The 19517-nt window shown below is 42.9% G+C and overlaps 1 protein-coding gene across 4 annotated transcripts; it reads left to right on the top strand.

The window, feature by feature from the left end:
* On the top strand, positions 777 to 18478 carry LOC109843274. 4 transcript variants are annotated; one of them, XR_002247619.1, is made up of 3 exons: positions 777 to 962; positions 1108 to 1275; positions 17984 to 18478. XR_002247619.1 is itself a non-coding variant. In XM_020412202.1 (3 exons), exons 1-3 carry the CDS (start codon positions 810 to 812, stop codon positions 18008 to 18010), a joined length of 273 nt encoding a protein of 90 aa, XP_020267791.1. In that variant the 5' UTR covers positions 777 to 809; the 3' UTR covers positions 18011 to 18478. The 4 variants fall into 4 exon arrangements, 2 of the variants coding, with proteins under 2 accessions (XP_020267791.1, XP_020267790.1); XR_002247618.1 differs by having other exon boundaries at positions 17525 to 18478; XM_020412202.1 differs by lacking the exon at positions 1108 to 1275 and adding an exon at positions 17525 to 17617.

Here is a 19517-nt window from a genome sequence, read left to right as displayed (position 1 = left end):
ATCCCTTGACCATTAACTCCAAGTGGTATCAAAATAAACACTAGAAACTTAGGCATCCTAAGTATGTAGCTCAAATATTTTACTAGCTAGCAATAACGCTGTATGACTTAATCTTTTATACGGATTATCTAGTTCTTGCAGTTATTGTACTTCAAGGGCTGTTTGATTGGTTTGTGGATTGTATTTTGATGCATAATATGGATCTAGAAAAATTCAAATTTAAAATATAATTTGCATGCAATGGATATTAAAGTGTATTTCTATAAGCAACAAAATCTAACCAAGTTTTTGTTTGGTTACACATGCATTTTGTTGCGGACATGTAACTAAAATTATAAATTCAGTTAAAATCAACATATTTTTAGAGAATTATATTTAATGCATCTATCTTAAATAACAACCTCAACTTCGTGACATGAAATATAACAAATAAACAATATATTTAATTAAAATCTAAAATTTTAAGTTTGCAGGTCCAATTTGTCAATGCAAAACTTACCAAATCTAACCCCTTAGGTTCTTGGCTAAGATTTGAAGACATAAAAATGCAAGAATATGCAAGTTGATGATTGACATGACATGTCCACATAACTTTATTGACCACCAAAAGGCAGTTATGAATGAGAAGCTACAGTTGTTGTATTGGCAAAGGGATGAACTAATTCATTGTATGGCCGTATATCAACTGTTTGTTTTCATGGGATGTCGGCCAGCGAAAAAATAATAGAAAAAGAGTTGACATCACATGTAAGATGTTGAACATAATAATTTTTTGGGAAAAATGTGTCAAGGCCTCTCAAAAAAATTGGATGTCGCCAAGCTCTCTAATCTTTTCCCCTTACTCTTTAGTCCCAAAAGAGGCTACAAAATGTACCCCAGCCCCAAAAACTCACATTTATACATGTACTGAGGATGATGATGTGGGCATCATCACTGATCAAGTTGAGAATGAGTATGAATTGGTCAGTGCTTCCTTTTTCATCTACATCAATTTTTTTATAATTTTCTTATCAATTTTTAATACTCTTATTGTGAATTGATCCATAACAAAAAAAAAATGAAATTTTGATTTTGATCTTTATTTGATTTGGGATTGAGTGCATGCAGCTCACTAGAGTAACTGATACATCCTCTGTGAAAGCAAGAAGAGGGAAAGATGTATAAGGGATTCCATGGGATAGATTGCATATTACGAGGGAAAACTATAGGAGAGCATGGTTGGAGCAGTACAATAACTATGACAATGTTCATTCATCTGGCGACCAAGTAGATGAGGTCTTTTATTTTGCCTCTTTTTGTGAAATATTATGCACATTTTTTTGCTTGGTCTATGTTTTTCAATTACTTATTGGGGTCTTTTTACTGGTTTGTGTTTTCGTCGAAAGTTGTCTTCATCATTGATTTCATTAAACTTCAAACGTTACAAATGAAATTCAAACAACAAAATAATAAAGATTACAACTTTCTTGAAAATAAACACAAGATCCGTTCGTCGTCTCTTGCTTGCGTGGGTCTTTAGCCTGTGACGGGGACGTTGATATCCGTGGACTACCTGGCAATCAAATCTGGTCCAGAGCTTCGTTGATCCGCAAGGAGATCTAGAAACTTGAAGCGCCTATCTCGATAAAAGCGAGATAATTGCTCTTCTTAGAATTACCACAACGGGATAATTCTAAGGATCGGATGCGGGCGATGTAGATCTGACGAATCTCTCTCTCTTGCGTTGAAGAACTAGATCCGATCTCTCCTCCTCTCTTGAAATCTGTGCACTTTAAGTCTCCAATCCGGCAGGGCTTCGCCGCGGCCCCAGAATTCCAGCCCCCAAAAATGAGGGTCTGGGGCTTGTATTTATAGGCTTGAGGGGTTGCGGAGCGGTTAAAACCACCTAAAGGGCCCAAATCCGCGTTGGAGACACCCTAGGGTGTCTCCCAAAAGCCGAGACACCCTAGGATGTCTCCCAAAACCCGAGACACCCTAGGGTGTCTCGGCTTTGGCCGAGACACTCCGTTGTGATGCATTCGTCCGCTTCCGCTGTAAATTCTTCGTCCGAACTCGGATTTGAGTGATTCGAAGTGCGTTGGAAAGATGGCGAAGAATTCTATAAGCTCCAATGATTAGATCATCTGTGGAATAAATGAGACACGAAGGGTATTTCGTCTTTTGTAAGTGACACGGGGCTCCCGATCAGTTCGTATCTTTATTATTCTGAAACTCTGTTGCTTCACATAGTTTGCCGATTCACTTCAAGCGTTCGTCGATGTCAATCAAGCTTCTGTGAACCAGATGGTGACGTTCATCGTCTTCTCTTAGCTTTGAGCTGTTCGTGGAGACCTATAGGCAATTTTCGATGCCTACAGATACCCCCTCCAAAGCGTTCCAGACTCGTTTCTTTTATAGAAGAGGCTGGAATACTTTGGATATGATTGGTCCAGCCTTCGATTGGCGTAATGGACCTGTAGTTAGCTTCAATTCTTGACTCCTTCGATTTTCAGTCTATTCGATGCTTTGACGAATAGCTAAAATGCTTCCGGCGCTGCGTTTATCGTCTGGCCGTCGTTGAAGTCTCAAATCTAAAACCGATGAGTTGAGTTTGGCTCGTGTCATCGAGTTGACTTTGAACTGACTATCTCCGTCATGATATATTGACTCGCGTTGACTTTTTGATCGCAACGCGTTGACTGGCGTTAACCTAGTACGCGTTGACCGGCATTGACCCTAGGGTTTCGAACGTCGAATGTTGACTTTTTGTCACAACGCGTTGACCGGCGTTGACCTAGGGTTACGCGTTGACCGGCATTGACCCTAGGGTTTCGAACGTCGTACGTTGACACAGTTTATACTCGTACGTTTAGTGGAGTATACGCAGTTTAAGCTCTTAAGGTATTGGAGCATAGTGGTCCCAAGTGTCGGGGTTGCAGGACCAATTGTTAAAGCTGATTCATCTGCATTTGTGGATCTTATTTTAATGTTGTTGGATAATCGAGTCACGAGACCAACTAGCAGAGCTGATGCATCAATGACTCGCACTTATAGAATTTTTGGCAAATTCTCAGCCATCAACGGGTTTGATGAACCTTTACCGACTACCGTTTGAGTCGGGCTAGCATGCAGATTGTTCAGATCCGTTCTGCACATAACGTTGTGCTAAAAGAGTTAACTCTTTTAATGCTACGATATTGAATACGTAGACTTCGTCTTTCTCACGGGAATAGACTACCTGGCATCGCGTGTTAGGCGCTGACTTATCCTTACTTAGGATTCAGGATAAAAATCCCCAGACTCGGATTCTGGTGTCTTCTTCAATCGGTAAAAGACTAAACCGGCAACGCGTGTTAGGCGTTGACTTATCCCTGCTTAGGCTTCGGGATAAACTTCCCCGTGCGTGTGAAGCACGGATTTTGGCGTTATTAATAACAACCTGTCACAACTTGAATATGTGGTCTTTTGTCCTTTTTACGGTCAAAGACTAACCGGCCATGTGTGTTAGACATAGGCTTTGGGATTTTTGGCAAACCCCCAGCCATCAACGGGTTTGACGTGCCTTTACCGATTACCGTTTGAATCGGGCTAGCATGTGAATTATTAAAACCCGTTTCACATGTAACGTTGTGCTAAGAGAATTGCTTCTCTTAGACTTAATGCTATGATTTTGAATACATAGACTTCGCCATTTCTTACGGGAATATGGCATCCGGCAACGCGTATTAGGCGTTGACTCATCCCTACTTAGGATTCGGGATGAAAGTCCCCAGAATTGTACTCTGGTGTCTTTTTCAATCTGTGAAAGACTAAACCGGCAACGCGTATTAGGCGTTGACTCATCCCTACTTAGGATTCGGGATGAAAGTCCCCAGAATTATATACTCTGGTGTCTTTTTTAATCAGTGAAAGACTAAACCGGCAACGCGTGTTAGACGTTGATTTATCCCTGCTTAGGCTTCGGGATAAAATTCCCCAGACTGGATTCTGGTGTCTTTTTCAATTGGTGAAAGACTAAACCGGCAACGCGTATTAGGCGTAGCCTTATCTCTATTTAGGAGTTGAGATAAAATTCCCCGTGCACAAAGTGCACGGATTGGAAGTTAGGAATTGTGTCTTTTCTCAGGGTAAAGACGGACTGGAAAATGGAAGAGGAAGAATTTTATATTCTATCTCCCGGCACTGAAGAGGAAGAATTTTATATTCTATCTCCAGTTGGAAAGAAAACTCAAGGTGGGATTTCCACTCCTAGAATCCGAAATGATGAAACTAAGAGTGAGATCTCCACTCCGAGAATCGGAAAGATTCAAACGACCCTAACTTTTATAGGATTGGTCATTCGATCCAAAAAGAGTCCCTCATTTATTGAGGAGAAAGCCCAATTTCGACCCTAATTTTTATAGGTTTGGTGGAAAAAGGAAAAGATGGAAGTCTTTCGTTTATTGAAAAGGATAACTCAATCTTAGTCCTAACTATCTGCAGGTTTTTTATAGATTTGATTGCTCAATTTTTTGAAAGTGGACCTCTCGTTCATGGAAGGAATCGAGAGGGGACTTTGGTTGTGGTCCTAACTATAGGAAGGTTTGACCAGGTAGACAGTGAGAGTGGGAGTACAAATCACAGTGGGGGTTTAGTGTTTATCACTTTGTTCGTAATTATTGGGTTATCCCTAAGAAAATTACATATAGCGTTCTTCTGGGAACTTCCCATTACATGAATCATCCACCCCCAGCTTCTTTCTTGGAACTGGGTCTGACTTTGTACTCCGTTACATGACCGGGTTATCCTTAAGAATATTAGCGTAATATCCTCCAGGAACTTCCCGTCAATGTTGAGAAGCAGTTTATACTCGTATACTCTTCGGAGTATTAAGAAGCAGTTTATACTCGTATACTCTTCGGAGTGTTGAGAAGCAGTTTATACTCATATACTCTTCGGAGTATTGCCGTTCTTATTTGGCTTATCCTAGCGTTATGACGCCGGCTTCAACCAAGATTTGGATGTTATTCTTTAAAGTAAAGCAAGCCTTGGTGGGATGAATGATCCTTCTGTGGTACGCGCAGTACTTCGGATCCACAGTATTGTCAGCTTCCTCCTGATTTGTGATGGGTGGCAGCTTGATCTTGTTGTTTTCAAGAAGGGTCTCGAAGATGGCTGGAACGTCTTCGTCTTTGAATGAGTACTCTTTTTGAAGCCTCGGATCCGAAGTCTTCTGCTGTCTTTGGGGCTGCTGTTGTGACGTCTGATTAACGTCAACAACTGTTGTAGGTGCTTTCCCTTCATCATGGGAAACGAGATTTAGATTCAGAGGGTAAGTCATCGGTTGACATCTTTTAACCTTCCTCCTTCTAAGGAATCGTTCGGCCTGCTCTCCGCGCGCCTTCAACTCTCTCCAGGTATTGAGTGGCTCTACTCCCATAACGTCCAAGATGTTAATGGACAAGTTGTTATGACAGGTTTGCAAGACGAATTCCTCCGTTACGGGATCCTTGCAGTTCATAGCCTGATTGCGGAAGCGTTTGATGAAGGTATTCACCGACTCTCTGTCTTTTTGTTTCTCATCGAAGAGTGTCCTGATTGACACTTCAATGTCATCATCGAAGAAATGACCAAGGAACATGCTCTCCAGGTCCTCCCAGCTGTTGATGCTTTCGTGTTTGAGACGGCGGTACCAATCGAAAGCAGGCCCACGAAGGGTGCCAACGAATGACCGAACCATCAAGGCTTTATTACCGGAGATCATACCCAAATGGGACTTGAAGTAGATCAGGTGCTGGGAGGGCGAGCCCTTCCCGTCGAACGGCGTGAAGTTGATCAGGTTGAACTTCGTCGGATACGGGATCGAATCCCACTCTTTCGGGTAAGGACACGGAATGCCGGTCTTCTTTACCTCTTGAGCAGACATTAAAGCGTTAATTTTGCTCTCGAGGTCCTTCATCTTTTCGTCCTCATCTATATCCTGTTTTGGACAATTCCTGAGAGGAATAACGGGGTCACCCCCAGCATTGTCATCTTTGGTGGGACCACCCCCAGTATTATTATTCTTAGTGGGACCACCCCCAGCGTTGTGTTCATTCACATCTGAATCGCTACCTGCTTGGTTAGCAGCGCTGCGACGGATGGACTCACCTAGCTGATTCGATAAAGCTCGGATTTGTTGGTCGTGCATCTGTCTCATCTCCTGCATAGCCATTTCCACTTCGATCTTGAATGCTTCTTTCTGCTTAGCTAAAGCATCCTCAACCATTTTGGCTACTTCCTCGGTGTTGATCATAAACACCTCATGAGATTGTCCGGGACTGGATACGGTGGCTTCTGAAGCGACTGCCGAGCAAGCGTCTGACGCTTCATCGTCCGAGGATATCATCGGAATGGATTCCTTCATGGATCCCATGGTAATCGTTATATCCGACGGCTTCTAGCTGAAGCTGAGCTATTCCCGAATTGACTCTGCTTCCTGGAGAGAAATTAGGGTCGGAATCACTTGAAACAATTGGAGATTTTTCCTTGTTGACCATGTTGATGGTAACTTCTGGGAATTCATCATCTCGAGCAACCGATCCTCTTTGGTGGAAACGCCTTGATTTGGGCTTCGTCTTTCCATCGGAGATTCTCTCGAATACCGAGACCCTCTGCGGAGCGGTCTTGGGGCAGCTACACGTTGATAATATTGCCCTGATAATTTTGATATACGGACAGTGAGAGTCCGCTTCCCGGGTACTTCTCTTTTGAGATTTATTCGTACCCCCAGCCTGATAGTACAACTCATCGACGTTGCGGTCGAAGTAACCTATCGGCTGCTCACATGGATTCTCAGGTATAACGCGTTCGTCAGTCTGACGTGTTTTCCTCTAAGTAAACATTGCCTTGTTGGCATCTACAAGAGTCACACGTTTGGAATCACACCCTTATGAGGGTGAAACCTTAACGGGCTCCTGGTTTTCTGTACGTCCCTCCAAGCAGGCTGTTGTAGAAATTAATTTGTTAGGAGGTCGCGTACGACCCCCAGTCCGGATGTTTGCTCGAAGCTCCTTTAACTGTCTCAAGCTTTCCTTAAAAGGTGCTTTTCCTCGATCCTTAGGCAGAGAACCGATGCGATTCTTCAATGGGACTTTAGCTTTGGGGAGACCCATGTTGTCATAGAGCTTCACCGGAAGTGCGGGAGCAGGGTCTGGAGTTGACGAAGGCCGGAGAGCATCATCGTCTGCTTTTTCCTTAGGCGCTGATTTGGCCTTTGGCATCCAGACTTGCTTAGATCTTGGTGGTTTTTTGGCCACCTTTTCCTTCTGTAATTCCTGTGCATTCCGTACAAGGATCCTCGTTTGCGCTAGCAGTGCGTGGCGCTTGTGGATATGCTCCTCAAGAGTTGAACGGGTTCGTTTGACACGAACCCATTCGTTAGTAGGTAATTGGGAGGAGGTTCCCAAAGCTTGCTGCTGGAATACTTTGCATCTTCTGCGTTTCAAATCCGCATCATAGCAGATCCCGTCAACAGGCTCTAAAGCCTTGGCAAATTGACGCGCGAGATGTTGACGGCGCCTTTGACGAGCCCTCTTCGTCAACACTGGTGCACATTCAACGGGCAACTCCTTGACTTTCGAGGAGTTGTCACGTACGTTGGATCTGGTTTCTTTGGAAGCTGGCGGATCGTTGCGAGGTGTAACTACAGCAGCGACGACGGAGAGATCGTCTTCTTGGGTCTTCAGATCTGAAGACCAGCGGATCTTCCTGGAGGAGGAGGCCTTCCTGCACCTGCAAGGAGAGGCAGATCTGGAGGAGGAGGCACTCCTGCGCTTGCCAGGAGAGGCGGATATGGAGGAGGAGGCACTCCTGCGCTTGCAAGGAGAGGCGGATCTGGAGGAGGAGGAGGAGGAGACGTACTCCTCGAACTTTTGCTGGTCGAATTCATATTCGACCTCTTCGAGCACTGGGACAGCTTCGGCAGCGAAGCTATTAGCTCCCACTGTGGTCGCCAGTTTGTTTTCGTCGAAAGTTGCCTTCATCATTGATTTCATTAAACTTCAAACGTTACAAATAAAATTCAAACAACAAATTAATAAAGATTACAACTTTTTTGAAAATAAACACAAGATCCGTTCGTCGTCTCTTGCTTGCGTGGGTCTTTAGCTTGTGACGGGGACGTTGATATCCGTGGACTACCTGGCAATCAAATCTGGTCCATGTAGGCATTGAAAATTGCCTATAGGTCTCCATGAACAGCTCAGTGTTAAGGAACGACAATGAACGTCACTATTTGGTTCACAGGAGTTCGACTGGTGTCGGTGAACGCTTGAAGTGAACCGATGAACTACGTGAGCTGACAGAATTTCGGAATAACGAAAGCACAGGCTAATCGAGAATCCCGCGATGTTTACAAAAGGAACAACGCCCTTCGTGTCTCGTTCATTCTACAGATAATCTAACCATTGGAACTGATAGAACTCTTCGTCAGACTTTCAACGCATTTGAAATCACTCAAATCCAAGTTCAGACAAAGAAGTTACAGTGAAAATAGTCAAACGGGCATTGAAAACGTCTTAAAGCTGAACTGAGGCACCTACGGTGTCTCGGCCAAGTCAAGACACCCTAAGGGTGTCTCGGCTAAGCCAAGACACCCCTAGGGTGTCTCAGCGCGGATTTGGGCCCTTTAAGTGGTTTTAACCGCTCCGCAACCCCTTATGCCTATAAATACAAGCCTTAGGCCTTATTTTTTGAGAGCTGGAGTTTTGGAGAATTGGCGAAGCCCTGTCGGAGTGAAGAGTGATCGAGCACTTCAACGTAAGAGAGTTTCTTCGTCAGATCTACATCACCCGTACCCGATCCTTAGTATTATCCCGTCGTAGTAATACTAAGAAGAGCAAATATCTCGCTTTTATCGAGATAGGTGCTTCAAGTTTCTAGATATCCTCACGGATCGACGAAGCTCTGGATCAGATCTGATTGCCAGGTAGTCCACGGATATCGACGTCCCCGTCACAGGCTAAAGACCCACGCAAGCAAGAGACGACGAACGGATCTTGTGTTTATTTTCAAGAAAGTTATAATTTTTATTTCTTTGTTGTTTGAAATTTCATTTGTAACGTTTGAAGTTTCTAATGAAATCAATGATGAAGGCAACTTTTGACGAAAACAAACTGGCGACCACAGTGGGAGCCAACGGCCTCGCTGCCGAGGCCGTCGTGACGCAACCGGCCTTCAAGATCCGGGTGAACGAAGAGATCGAATACGAGTTCGATCAACAGAAGTTTGAAGAGTACCTCTCTTCCTCCTCCAGACCCGCCTCTCCAAACGGGCGCAGGAAGACTTCATCTTCCAAGAGTGCTCGCGGGCCCTCCGGATCGAAGATCCAAAATCCCCTTGCTGCTATTGCACCTACTCCCCGCGACGCTCCTATGGCGTCTAACGTGGTCGAAGCTGCAGATCCAGATCTCCCTTCCACCGTGAAATTAACTGCTGAAGGTGTTCCAACCTTGTCAAAGAGAGCGCGCCAAAGACGGCACCAACGCCTTGCGTGACAACTGGCCAAGGCCGCAAAACCGATGGACGGGATCCGCTACAATGAAGATCTAAAGTCCAGACAGCGCCAAGAGCAACGACGGCGCACAACCAACTCCTCCTCCAAGGCAGAAACGAACGAATGGGTTCGTGTCACGAGGACTCGCTCAACCCTCGAAGAGCGAATCAAGAAACGCCGCGCATTGCTTGCGCATGCCCGAGTCCTTCTGCAGAAAGCGGAAGAGATGCAGAAAGAAGAGACGGTCAAGAAGCCGTCAAAACACATGCAGGTGTGGGTGCCAAAGGCAAAGTCGGTGCCTAAGACAAGAGTGGACGGAAATATCGTCCAGCCTTCCTCAAATCCAGATCCCGTTTCCCCTGCTCCCGCACCTCCGGCGGAGCCAAGTAAGAACGTGGATTCTTCAAGATCCAGGGTTCCTTTGAAAGGTCACCTCGGTCCTTTACCAGAACATCGAGGCAAAGCACCTATCAAGGAGCGATTGGAACCGTTAAAAGGTCCCCAAACAACGAACCAGACTGGGGGTCGTGCTAATCCCCCCAAGAAAGATAACAAAGGGAAAGCCCCTGTTACCGACCGCATTGGATTACGGGTCGAAGTTCAAGAGCCCGTTAAGTTTTCACGCTCGCAAAAGCGTAGACTTGAACGAGCAACTTTTGAAAATGCTAATAAAGCGTCGTATCCCCAGAGGGAAGCACATTCGTCTGATGATGATGGTGTTATACCTGGGAAGTCATGCCAACACTCTATGGGTTGCTCCAGTTATCAAACTGATGAGTTGTACTATAGAGCTGGGGGTGCGGGTAAGTCTCGAAAGAGATACGCTCAAGACACGGATTCTCACTGTCCGTGTGCCAACATAATCAAGGCGGTGCTGTCAGAATGCTGCTGCACTAAAGCCCCAAGGAGAGTTTCGGTGTTCGAGAGAATTTCCACCAGAACGTCCGAGACCAAACCAAGGCGTTTTCGTAGGAAGAAACCTATTCGCCAAGAGGACGAATTCCTAGAAGTGTCTGCTAATATGACCGGCAGAGGCAAATCAACACGACGTTTTAGCCCAGATCAGTTTACCAAAATTTCCCAGCGTATGACTCGATTGCGATCAGGGACCAATAGGCGAAGGAATTACCAAAGGATGCAAAAGGGACTTCCTTTGGAAGAGGAGGTGTCAGATGATGGTTCAGATTCCTGCTCGGCTATAGCGTCCGACGGCACGGCATCTAGTGCAGGATAACCCTACGAGTCACTTATGATCAACGCCGAACAAGTAACCAAGATGCTTGAAGATGCCTTGACTAAGCAGAAAGAGGCATTCAAGTTCGAGATGGAGATAGCTATGCAGCAGATGAGAGAGATGCATGACCAGCAAATCACGGCACTGACAACTCACCAAGGAGAACCCAGTCGTCGCAATAATCCGAACCAAGAGGAGAATGAACAGGAAGAAGATAATGTCAACTTAAATATCCCTCCCGTCAACAACAATAACGGAGGCGGTCCCTCGGATGATAATGCGAAGGAAGACCACGTTACCTCTCCTAGAAACCACTCGAAAAGATAGAAACGAGTGAAGACAAGAAGATGAAGGACTTGGAGAGCAAAATCAACGCGTTGATGAATGCTCAAGAAGTGAAGAGGTCCGGCATACCATGTCCATACCCAAGGGAGTGGGAATCAATTCCATATCCGGTAAAGTTCAATTTAATTAACTTCACGCCGTTTGATGGAAAGGGTTCCCCTACCCAACACTTGATATATTTTAAGTCTCACTTAGGAATAATCTCCGGCAATGAACCCTTAATGGTGCGGTCATTCGTTGGCACTCTTCGCGGAGCAGCCTTCGATTGGTATCGTCGCCTCAAACCGAGAAGTATCAGCAGTTGGGATGATATGGAGGATATGTTTCTGACGAACTTCTTTGACGACGACACCGAGATCTCAATCGGCACTCTATTTGACGAGAAGCAGAAGAATGGTGAGACAGTCGAAAACTTCGTGAAGAGATTCCGAAACAAAGCAATGAATTGCAGGGATCCGGTCAGTGAAGACTTTATCCTCGAGACTTGTCACAATAACCTTTCATTGGACATCCTCGAAGCTATGGGAATGGCACCGCCAAAGACCTGGAAGGATTTAAAGGTGCGAGGAGAACGAGCCCAGCGATTCTTTAAAAGGAAGAAGGTGGAAAGGGGCCAAATAGCTAATAATGCTCCGCAACAGAACTTTGTCCCTAAGGGAAAAGCAAATGCGAATGATGTGGACGCGAATCAAACATTCGAGGTGCAAGCGCAACCGTAACAGCGGCAACAAAAGGCGCCTCAACAATCAAGGTCACAACAGCAATCCCGAAGGCAGCAAAAGACTTCGGAACCGAAACTCCAAAAAGAGTATTCCTTCAAGGACGAAGACGTTCCAGCCATCTTCAAATCCCTCCTTGAAAATAACCAGATCAAGCTACCACCTATCGTCAATCAGGAGGAAGCTGCCAATACTGCGGATCCGAAGTACTGCGCATATCACAGGAGGATCCTTCATCCCACCAAGGCGTGCTTTACTTTAAAGAACAGCATCCAAATCCTGATTGAAGCCGGCGTTATAACGCTAGGGTAAGCCAATTGAGAACGGCAAGACTCCGACAAGTATAAGAGTATAAACTGCTTCTTAAGACTCCGACAAGTATAAGAGTATAAACTGCTTCTTAAGACTCAAACATCCACATTTAAACTCTAAAGGTTGGAATGTTTTCCATTATTGTTATCAAATTCACTAATTCTCATGAGTTATCTTGTTGAGACGAGATTCGATCCTTTTGATAGATTAAGCTTTCCTCACAAAAATACCCCACTGATCAAGTCAATTGATGGTGGGTCCACTAAATTTTCTGTCCGCCAAGCCATGGTAATTTCCAAAGCTTGGCGTGTTAAGTACTAATTACTTAACGTCAAAACCCTTCATCGAGTGATCAAACCTTCCTACAGTTAGGGTCATCTCAAACCCCTACTTGGTCAAACCTTACTACAGTTAGGACCAAAACCAAAATCCCCTCTCGATTCCTCCAATGAACGAGAGGTCCACTTTCAAATCGAGTGATCAAACCTTCGACATAAAACCCGCCATTGGTCAAACCTTCTTACAGTTAGGACCACAACCAAAATCCCCTCTCGATTCCTCCAATGAACGAGAGGTCCACTTTCAAATCGAGTGATCAAACCTTCCTACAGTTAGGGTCATCTCAAACTCCTGCTTGGTCAAACCTTCCTACAGTTAGGATCAAAATCACAATTCACTCTCGACAAATGAGAAATTCATCTTTAGTTCGGTAATCAAACCTTCCGATAGTTAGGGTTATCCGAATCTTTTCGATACTCGGAGTGGAGATCTCACTCTTAGTTTCACCTTTTCGGATTCTAGGGGTGGAGATCCCACCTCGAGTCTCCTTTCCAACTGGAGATAGAATATAAAATTCTTCCTCTTCAGCTTTGGGAGATAGGATATAAAATTCTTCCTCTCCCGTATCGGGTTCGTCTTTGCCCCAAGAGAAGACACCACTTTTCAAACTTTTAAATTCTGTGCGTCATGCGCACGAGGAATTTTATCCCGAATCCTAAGCAGGGATAAGTCTGCGCCTAGCACGCGCTGCCGGTTTAGTCTTTCTCCGTAGAAAAAGACACCGGAGTTCAATTCTGGGGTATCCTATCCTAAAACCTAAGCAGGGATAAGTCTGCGCCTAACCCGCGCTGCCGGTTAGTTCTTAACCGTTAAAAAGAACACATGCCCACATATTCAACATTGTGGCAGGTTGTTATTAATAACACCAAAATCCATGCCTTACACGCATGGGGAATGTTATCCTGAATCCTAAGAAAGGATATGCCGACGCCTAACACACGTCGCCGGTTTAGTCTTTCTCTGTGGAAAAAGACACCAGATTTCGATTCTGGTGTATTCTATCCTGAAACCTAAGTAAGGATAAGTCTGCGCCTAACCCGCGTAGCTGGTTAGTTCTTAACCGTTAAAAAGAACACCCGCCCACATATTCAACATTGTGGCAGGTGATTATTAATAACACCAAAATCCATGCCTTACACGCACGGGGAATTTCATCCTGAATCCTAAGAAAGGATATGCCGACGCCTAACACGCGTCGCCGGTTTAGTCTTTTTCCGTAAAAGAAGACACCAGAGTTCGATTCTGGGGTATTTTATCCCAAAGCCTAAGTAGGGATAAGTCAGCATCTAACACACGTTACCGGGTAGCCTATTCCCGTAACAATGGCGAAGTCTACGTATTTGAAGTCGTAGCGCTAAGTCTAAGAGAATTCACTCTCTTAGCACAACGTTACATGCGGAACGGATTTAGACAATCCGCATGCTAGCCCGACTCAAACGGTAGTCGGTAAAGGCTCATCAAACCCGTTGATGGCTGGGGGTTAGCCAAAAATCCTAAAGTCAACGCCTAACACGCGTCGCCGGGTAGTCTATTCCCGTGAGAAAGACGAAGTCTACGTATTCAATATCGTAGCACTAAGAGCGTTAACTCTCTTAGCACAACGTCACATGCGGAACAGATTTACCGCCGTTCTCCAATACCTTAAGAGCTTAAACTGTGTATACTCCAGTAAACGTACGAGTATAAACTGTGTCAACGTACGACGTTCGAAACCCTAGGGTCAACGCCGGTCAACGTGTAACCCTAGGTCAACGCCAGTCAACGCGTTGCGACCAAAAAGTCAACGTTCGACGTTCGAAACCCTAGGGTCAACGCCGGTCAACGCATAACCCTAGGTCAACGCCAATTAACGCGTTACGACCAAAAAGTCAACATTCAACGTTAGAAACCCTAGGGTCAACGCCGGTCAACACGTAACCCCAGGTCAACGCCAGTCAACGCGTTGCGACCAAAAGTCAACATACGGTGATCTGAAACACTAAGTCAGCATAATATGACAGAGATAGTCAGTTCAAAGTCAACTCAATAACACGAGCAAAACTCAACTCACTGGTGGTAGAAAATTGGTAAGCATTCATAAATTTTATACTTTGTTCTTCAAATACTAAAGAAATTAAATATTAATATTATAATCTAAGGAAAATTAGCAATAAAAATATAGGTATTTAGTTTAGATCTTTGTGGAAAATGATAGGGATAGAGCAAATGTAATATTATTGACGTAACTGTAGGCATTGAAAATTGCCTATAGGTCTCCACGAACAGCTCAGTGTTAAGGAACGACAATGAACGTCACTATTTGGTTCACAGGAGTTCGACTGGTGTCGGTGAACGCTTGAAGTGAACCGACGAACTACGTAAGCTGACAGAATTTCGGAATAACGAAAGCACAGGCTAATCGAGAATCCCGTGATGTTTACAAAAGGAACAACGCCCTTCGTCTCTCGTTCATTCTACAGATAATATAACCATTGGAACTGATAGAACTCTTCGTCAGACTTTCAACGCATTTGAAATCACTCAAATCCGAGTTCAGACAAAGAAGTTACAGCGAAAACAGTCAAACGGACATTGAAAATGTCTCAAAGCTGAACTGAGGCACCTACGGTGTCTCGGCCAAGTCGAGACACCCAAGGGTGTCTCGGCCAAGCTGAGACACCCCAAGGGTGTCTCGGCCAAGCCAAGACACCCCTAGGGTGTCTCAGCGCGGATTTGGGCCCTTTAAGTGGTTTTAACCGCTCCGCAACCCCTCATGCCTATAAATACAAGCCTTAGGCCTCATTTTTTGAGAGCTGGAGTTTTGGAGAATTAGCGAAGCCCTGCCGGAGTGAAGAGTGATCGAGCACTTCAACGTAAGAGAGTTTCTTCGTCAGATCTACATCACCCGTACCCGATCCTTAGTATTATCCCGTCGTGGTAATACTAAGAAGAGCAAATATCTCGCTTTTATCGAGATAGGCGCTTCAAGTTTCTAGATCTCCTCGCGGATCGACGAAGCTCTGGATCAGATCTGATTGCCAGGTAGTCTACAGATATCGACGTCCCCGTCATAGGCTAAATACCCACGCAAGCAAGAGACGACGAACGGATCTTGTGTTTATTTTCAAGAAAGTTGTAATTTTTATTTCTTTGTTGTTTGAATTCATTTTGTAACGTTTGAAGTTTTAATGAAATCAACGATGAAGGCAACTTTCGACGAAAACATTCCAGAGCTTCGTTGATCCGCAAGGAGATCTAGAAACTTGAAGCGCCTATCTCGATAAAAGCGAGATAATTGCTCTTCTTAGAATTACCACAACGGGATAATTCTAAGGATCGGATGCGGGCGATGTAGATCTGACGAATCTCTCTCTCTTGCGTTGAAGAACTAGATCCGATCTCTCCTCCTCTCTTGAAATCTGTGTACTTTAAGTCTTCAATCCGGCAGGGCTTCGCCGCGGCCCCAGAATTCCAGCCCCCAAAAATGAGGGCATGGGGCTTGTATTTATAGGATTGAGGGGTTGCGGAGCGGTTAAAACCACCTAAATGGCCCAAATCATCTTTGGAGACACCCTAGGGTGTCTCCCAAAACCCGAGACACCCTAGGGTGTCTCCTAAAATCCGAGTCACCCTAGGGTGTCTCCCAAAATCCGAGACACCCTAGGGTGTCTCGGCTTTGGCCGAGACACTCCGTTGTGGTGCATTCATCCGCTTCCGCTATAAATTCTTCGTCCGAACTCGGATTTGAGTGATTCAAAGTGCGTTGGAAAGATGACGAAGAGTTCTATAAGCTCTAATGATTAGATCATCTGTGGAATAAATGAGACACGAAGGGAATTTCGTCTTTTGTAAGTAACACGGGGCTCCCGATCAGTTCGTATCTTTATTATTCTGAAACTCTGTTGCTTCACATAGTTTGCCGATTCACTTCAAGCGTTCGTCGACATCAATCAAGCTTCTGTGAACCAGATGGTGACGTTCATCATCTTCTCTTAACTTTGAGCTGTTCGTGGAGACCTATAGGCAATTTTCGATGCCTACAGTTTGTTTAGGAATGGAAGCAAATGGAGAAGGGTGATAACTATTATGAGTTTAGGTATAATTCGAGATTGGTCAAGCCCACTATTGTTCATTCCTAGGTAGACATTGTCCCGTATCATTTTATGGTAGATAGTCTTTCCAAAATTAATTAATTTCTCCATGGAGGTTGACTTATTTCTTCCACGAGGATGTGCTTGTTGTCTTAGTGCATCGCTTAAATGTAACGGGTGGAGATGGAAATCATTTAAATCCTAATATTGTTCTGTGTGATAGTTTTCTTCTACCTAGCATAATTTTAACCACTATGTATTCATCAGGATCTCTGAAGCACGCATGTAATAATAGTATATATGGTTGCAAAAGGTAATTGTGAGGCAAGATCAGGATTTGATTGCTTGCAATAGTAGGTTATGGAAGCTCTTTTTGTCTTCTCACAGATCCTGGTTAATAAGTAATACTATGCCCCTTATATGTTATTCTCTTATTTTCTTAGTTGTATTTGTTGTGTATTCTCCTCGCAAGATAAAATACACAATTGATTGCAAAGGCTCTTTTTTTTTAAATAACAATTGATGAAATTCAGGAACATAAGCTATATCCTTGACCTTTATGTTTGGCTGCATGAACCCCTCAGATATGTTAAGCATCATCCCTTTTATAGGATTTATCTTAATTACTTATATAATGTCTTGCACATAAGCCCACATTTTAACCACGCTAACTTGTGTCTTGAAACACTACATCTACAACATACACCCAAGCATGTAAACTCTTAACTTCCTGTAATTGCTTGATTGTTGGATATGCAAAATCTTAGTTATGTTTCCTATTTACTAACTGTTGGGATCTCTGACTGACCTGCTTAATAAGATACATGCTGTTTTACAGATATTTTTATTTCAACAAATGCTTGGAATCTTTGCCTTGATTTTACGTCTATAGACATGGTATTTAAACAAAGTAGCTACATTTCAGAAATCTATATTTGGCAAAAATATTATTTCAAGTGTGTCCTGGTTATTTCATGTAACTTTACACTTAACATCTCTAATATGGATGCAGGATAAAAATTTGGCACAACATCAGATATCAATGTTGATGTTTGTTGCATTTGCTTGTGGCTGTGGAATGTTTCTATTTACAAAGTTACTGGGTGTACGAGTACTAACTGGTTATTTCATATAACTTTGCACTTTCCTCCTAGTCTGTTAACTTTTCATACTGAATGTTAACTTTCGCTGATTTATGTTAACTTTCATCCAAACCTGTTAACTTTTCATACTGAATGTTAACTTTCATTGTTTTATGTTAACTTTCATCCAAACCTGTTAACTTTTCATACCGAATGTTAATTTTCACTGCTTTATGTTAACTTTTATATAAACCTGTTAACTTTTCATATTGAATGTTAACTTTCGTTGTTTTATGTTAACTTTCATCCAAACCTATTAACTTTCACTGTTTTATTTTCGTAGAAGCATTTAAAAAAAAGTTATGACTAAGTCTTTGATTTTATCCCAGATTATGAGAAGCGAAGTGTGTCAATAGATGAAATCGAGATATTGTCACTAATTACTACTAAAAGGAAGGAAAGAAATAGAACTAGATGTATAAACAACAGAATAATTTACAAACATCCACTGAAATGTTCTCCATGCAAAGTTGAAGGTCGCAGTCAAGCTAATATTCACCCTCCACATGGGTTCCTACACTCTCATCATCATCACCAGCGCCGAGCTGACCCATGAGGCCCTCATTACCAAGGGGAAAGTGAGTGTGTAGTGAGTGTGTACAAACTTCATGGGGATGATTGTCGATATATTGTTTATATGTCGAAAATCGTTGGTGTAGTATATTAAAAGCTTTTTTGCTCATTCATTGGTATGTTTCTGATTAGCATTGTGAAGCTGAATGATTGTTGGTTTCGAATATAACTAAGACTTGATACAATGAAACTGATGTTGACAACATTTAGTGTGGGTTTTTTTATACTAGGTATGATTTGTTGTTCGGCCCTGTAGCTTAAGCACTTTGTGTATGTGCTAGATTCAAAGGGGGATGTGTTTTATATACTTGTTATATTTTGCGCTTGTGAATGACAAAACTGGATTGGAGATGTTTAATGTGGATATCCTCTATGATTTTTTGGTGCTTTATCATTTTTCTTGTGTCTTACTTGCCATTCAGATATTAGGTCCATGGATTGTTCATGTCTCATTCCCCAGCTATGAAAATTGTTGTTGATCTGTGGTCTTATAATTGAACATACAGTTTGTGAACTACTTTAGAAACGCTGACATGTTAACTTTCGCTGCTGTATATGTTAATTTTTAGCCCAACATGTTAACGTCAATGTGAATATGTTAACTTTCACTTGAACACGTTAACTCTCATCTAAAAAAGTTAACTTTCTTCTATATATATATTAACTTTTATTCTAACATGTTGACTTTAACATGAACATGTTAACTTTCATTTGAAGACGATAACTCTCAGCTGAACATGTTAACTTTCAGATGTAAGAAAATGATAATATGATACTACAAAAATATTATTGTGTACTCAAGCAATATCAGCTGTAAGAATGTAAAAAGTTTTGTGTGATGTACTTGTTTAGCTGGGGTATATTATTTGTATTTCCTATAAAATGTCTTTGTGCTACAACTACTCTCAGTTGGATAACTTTCAGCTAAACTTGTTAACTTTCACTTGACTACGTTAACTTTGAGATGAACATGTTGACTTTCAAATTCTATAGACTTTAAAGTGAAGATGTTAAATTTTAGCTGAATATATTAAATTTAAGCTAAAAATATTTACTTTAACCTGAACATGTTAACTTTCACGTAAGCATGTTAACTCTCATCTGGATGTGTTAACTTTCAAGTGCATATGTTAACTTTCAGGTGTATATATTAATTTTCATGTGAACATGTTAACTGTCGCTATATATATTAACTTTCATCTGCATATGTTAACTTTCTTATGAACATGTTATATTTCAGCTCTGCACGCTAACTATCAGCTGAACATGTTAACTTTCAGCATAATATGG

Source organism: Asparagus officinalis, chromosome 5, assembly GCF_001876935.1.
Source record: "Asparagus officinalis chromosome 5, Aspof.V1, whole genome shotgun sequence".
NCBI classification, from domain to species: domain Eukaryota; kingdom Viridiplantae; phylum Streptophyta; class Magnoliopsida; order Asparagales; family Asparagaceae; genus Asparagus; species Asparagus officinalis.
This window is presented reverse-complemented; position numbering and strand designations above follow the sequence as displayed.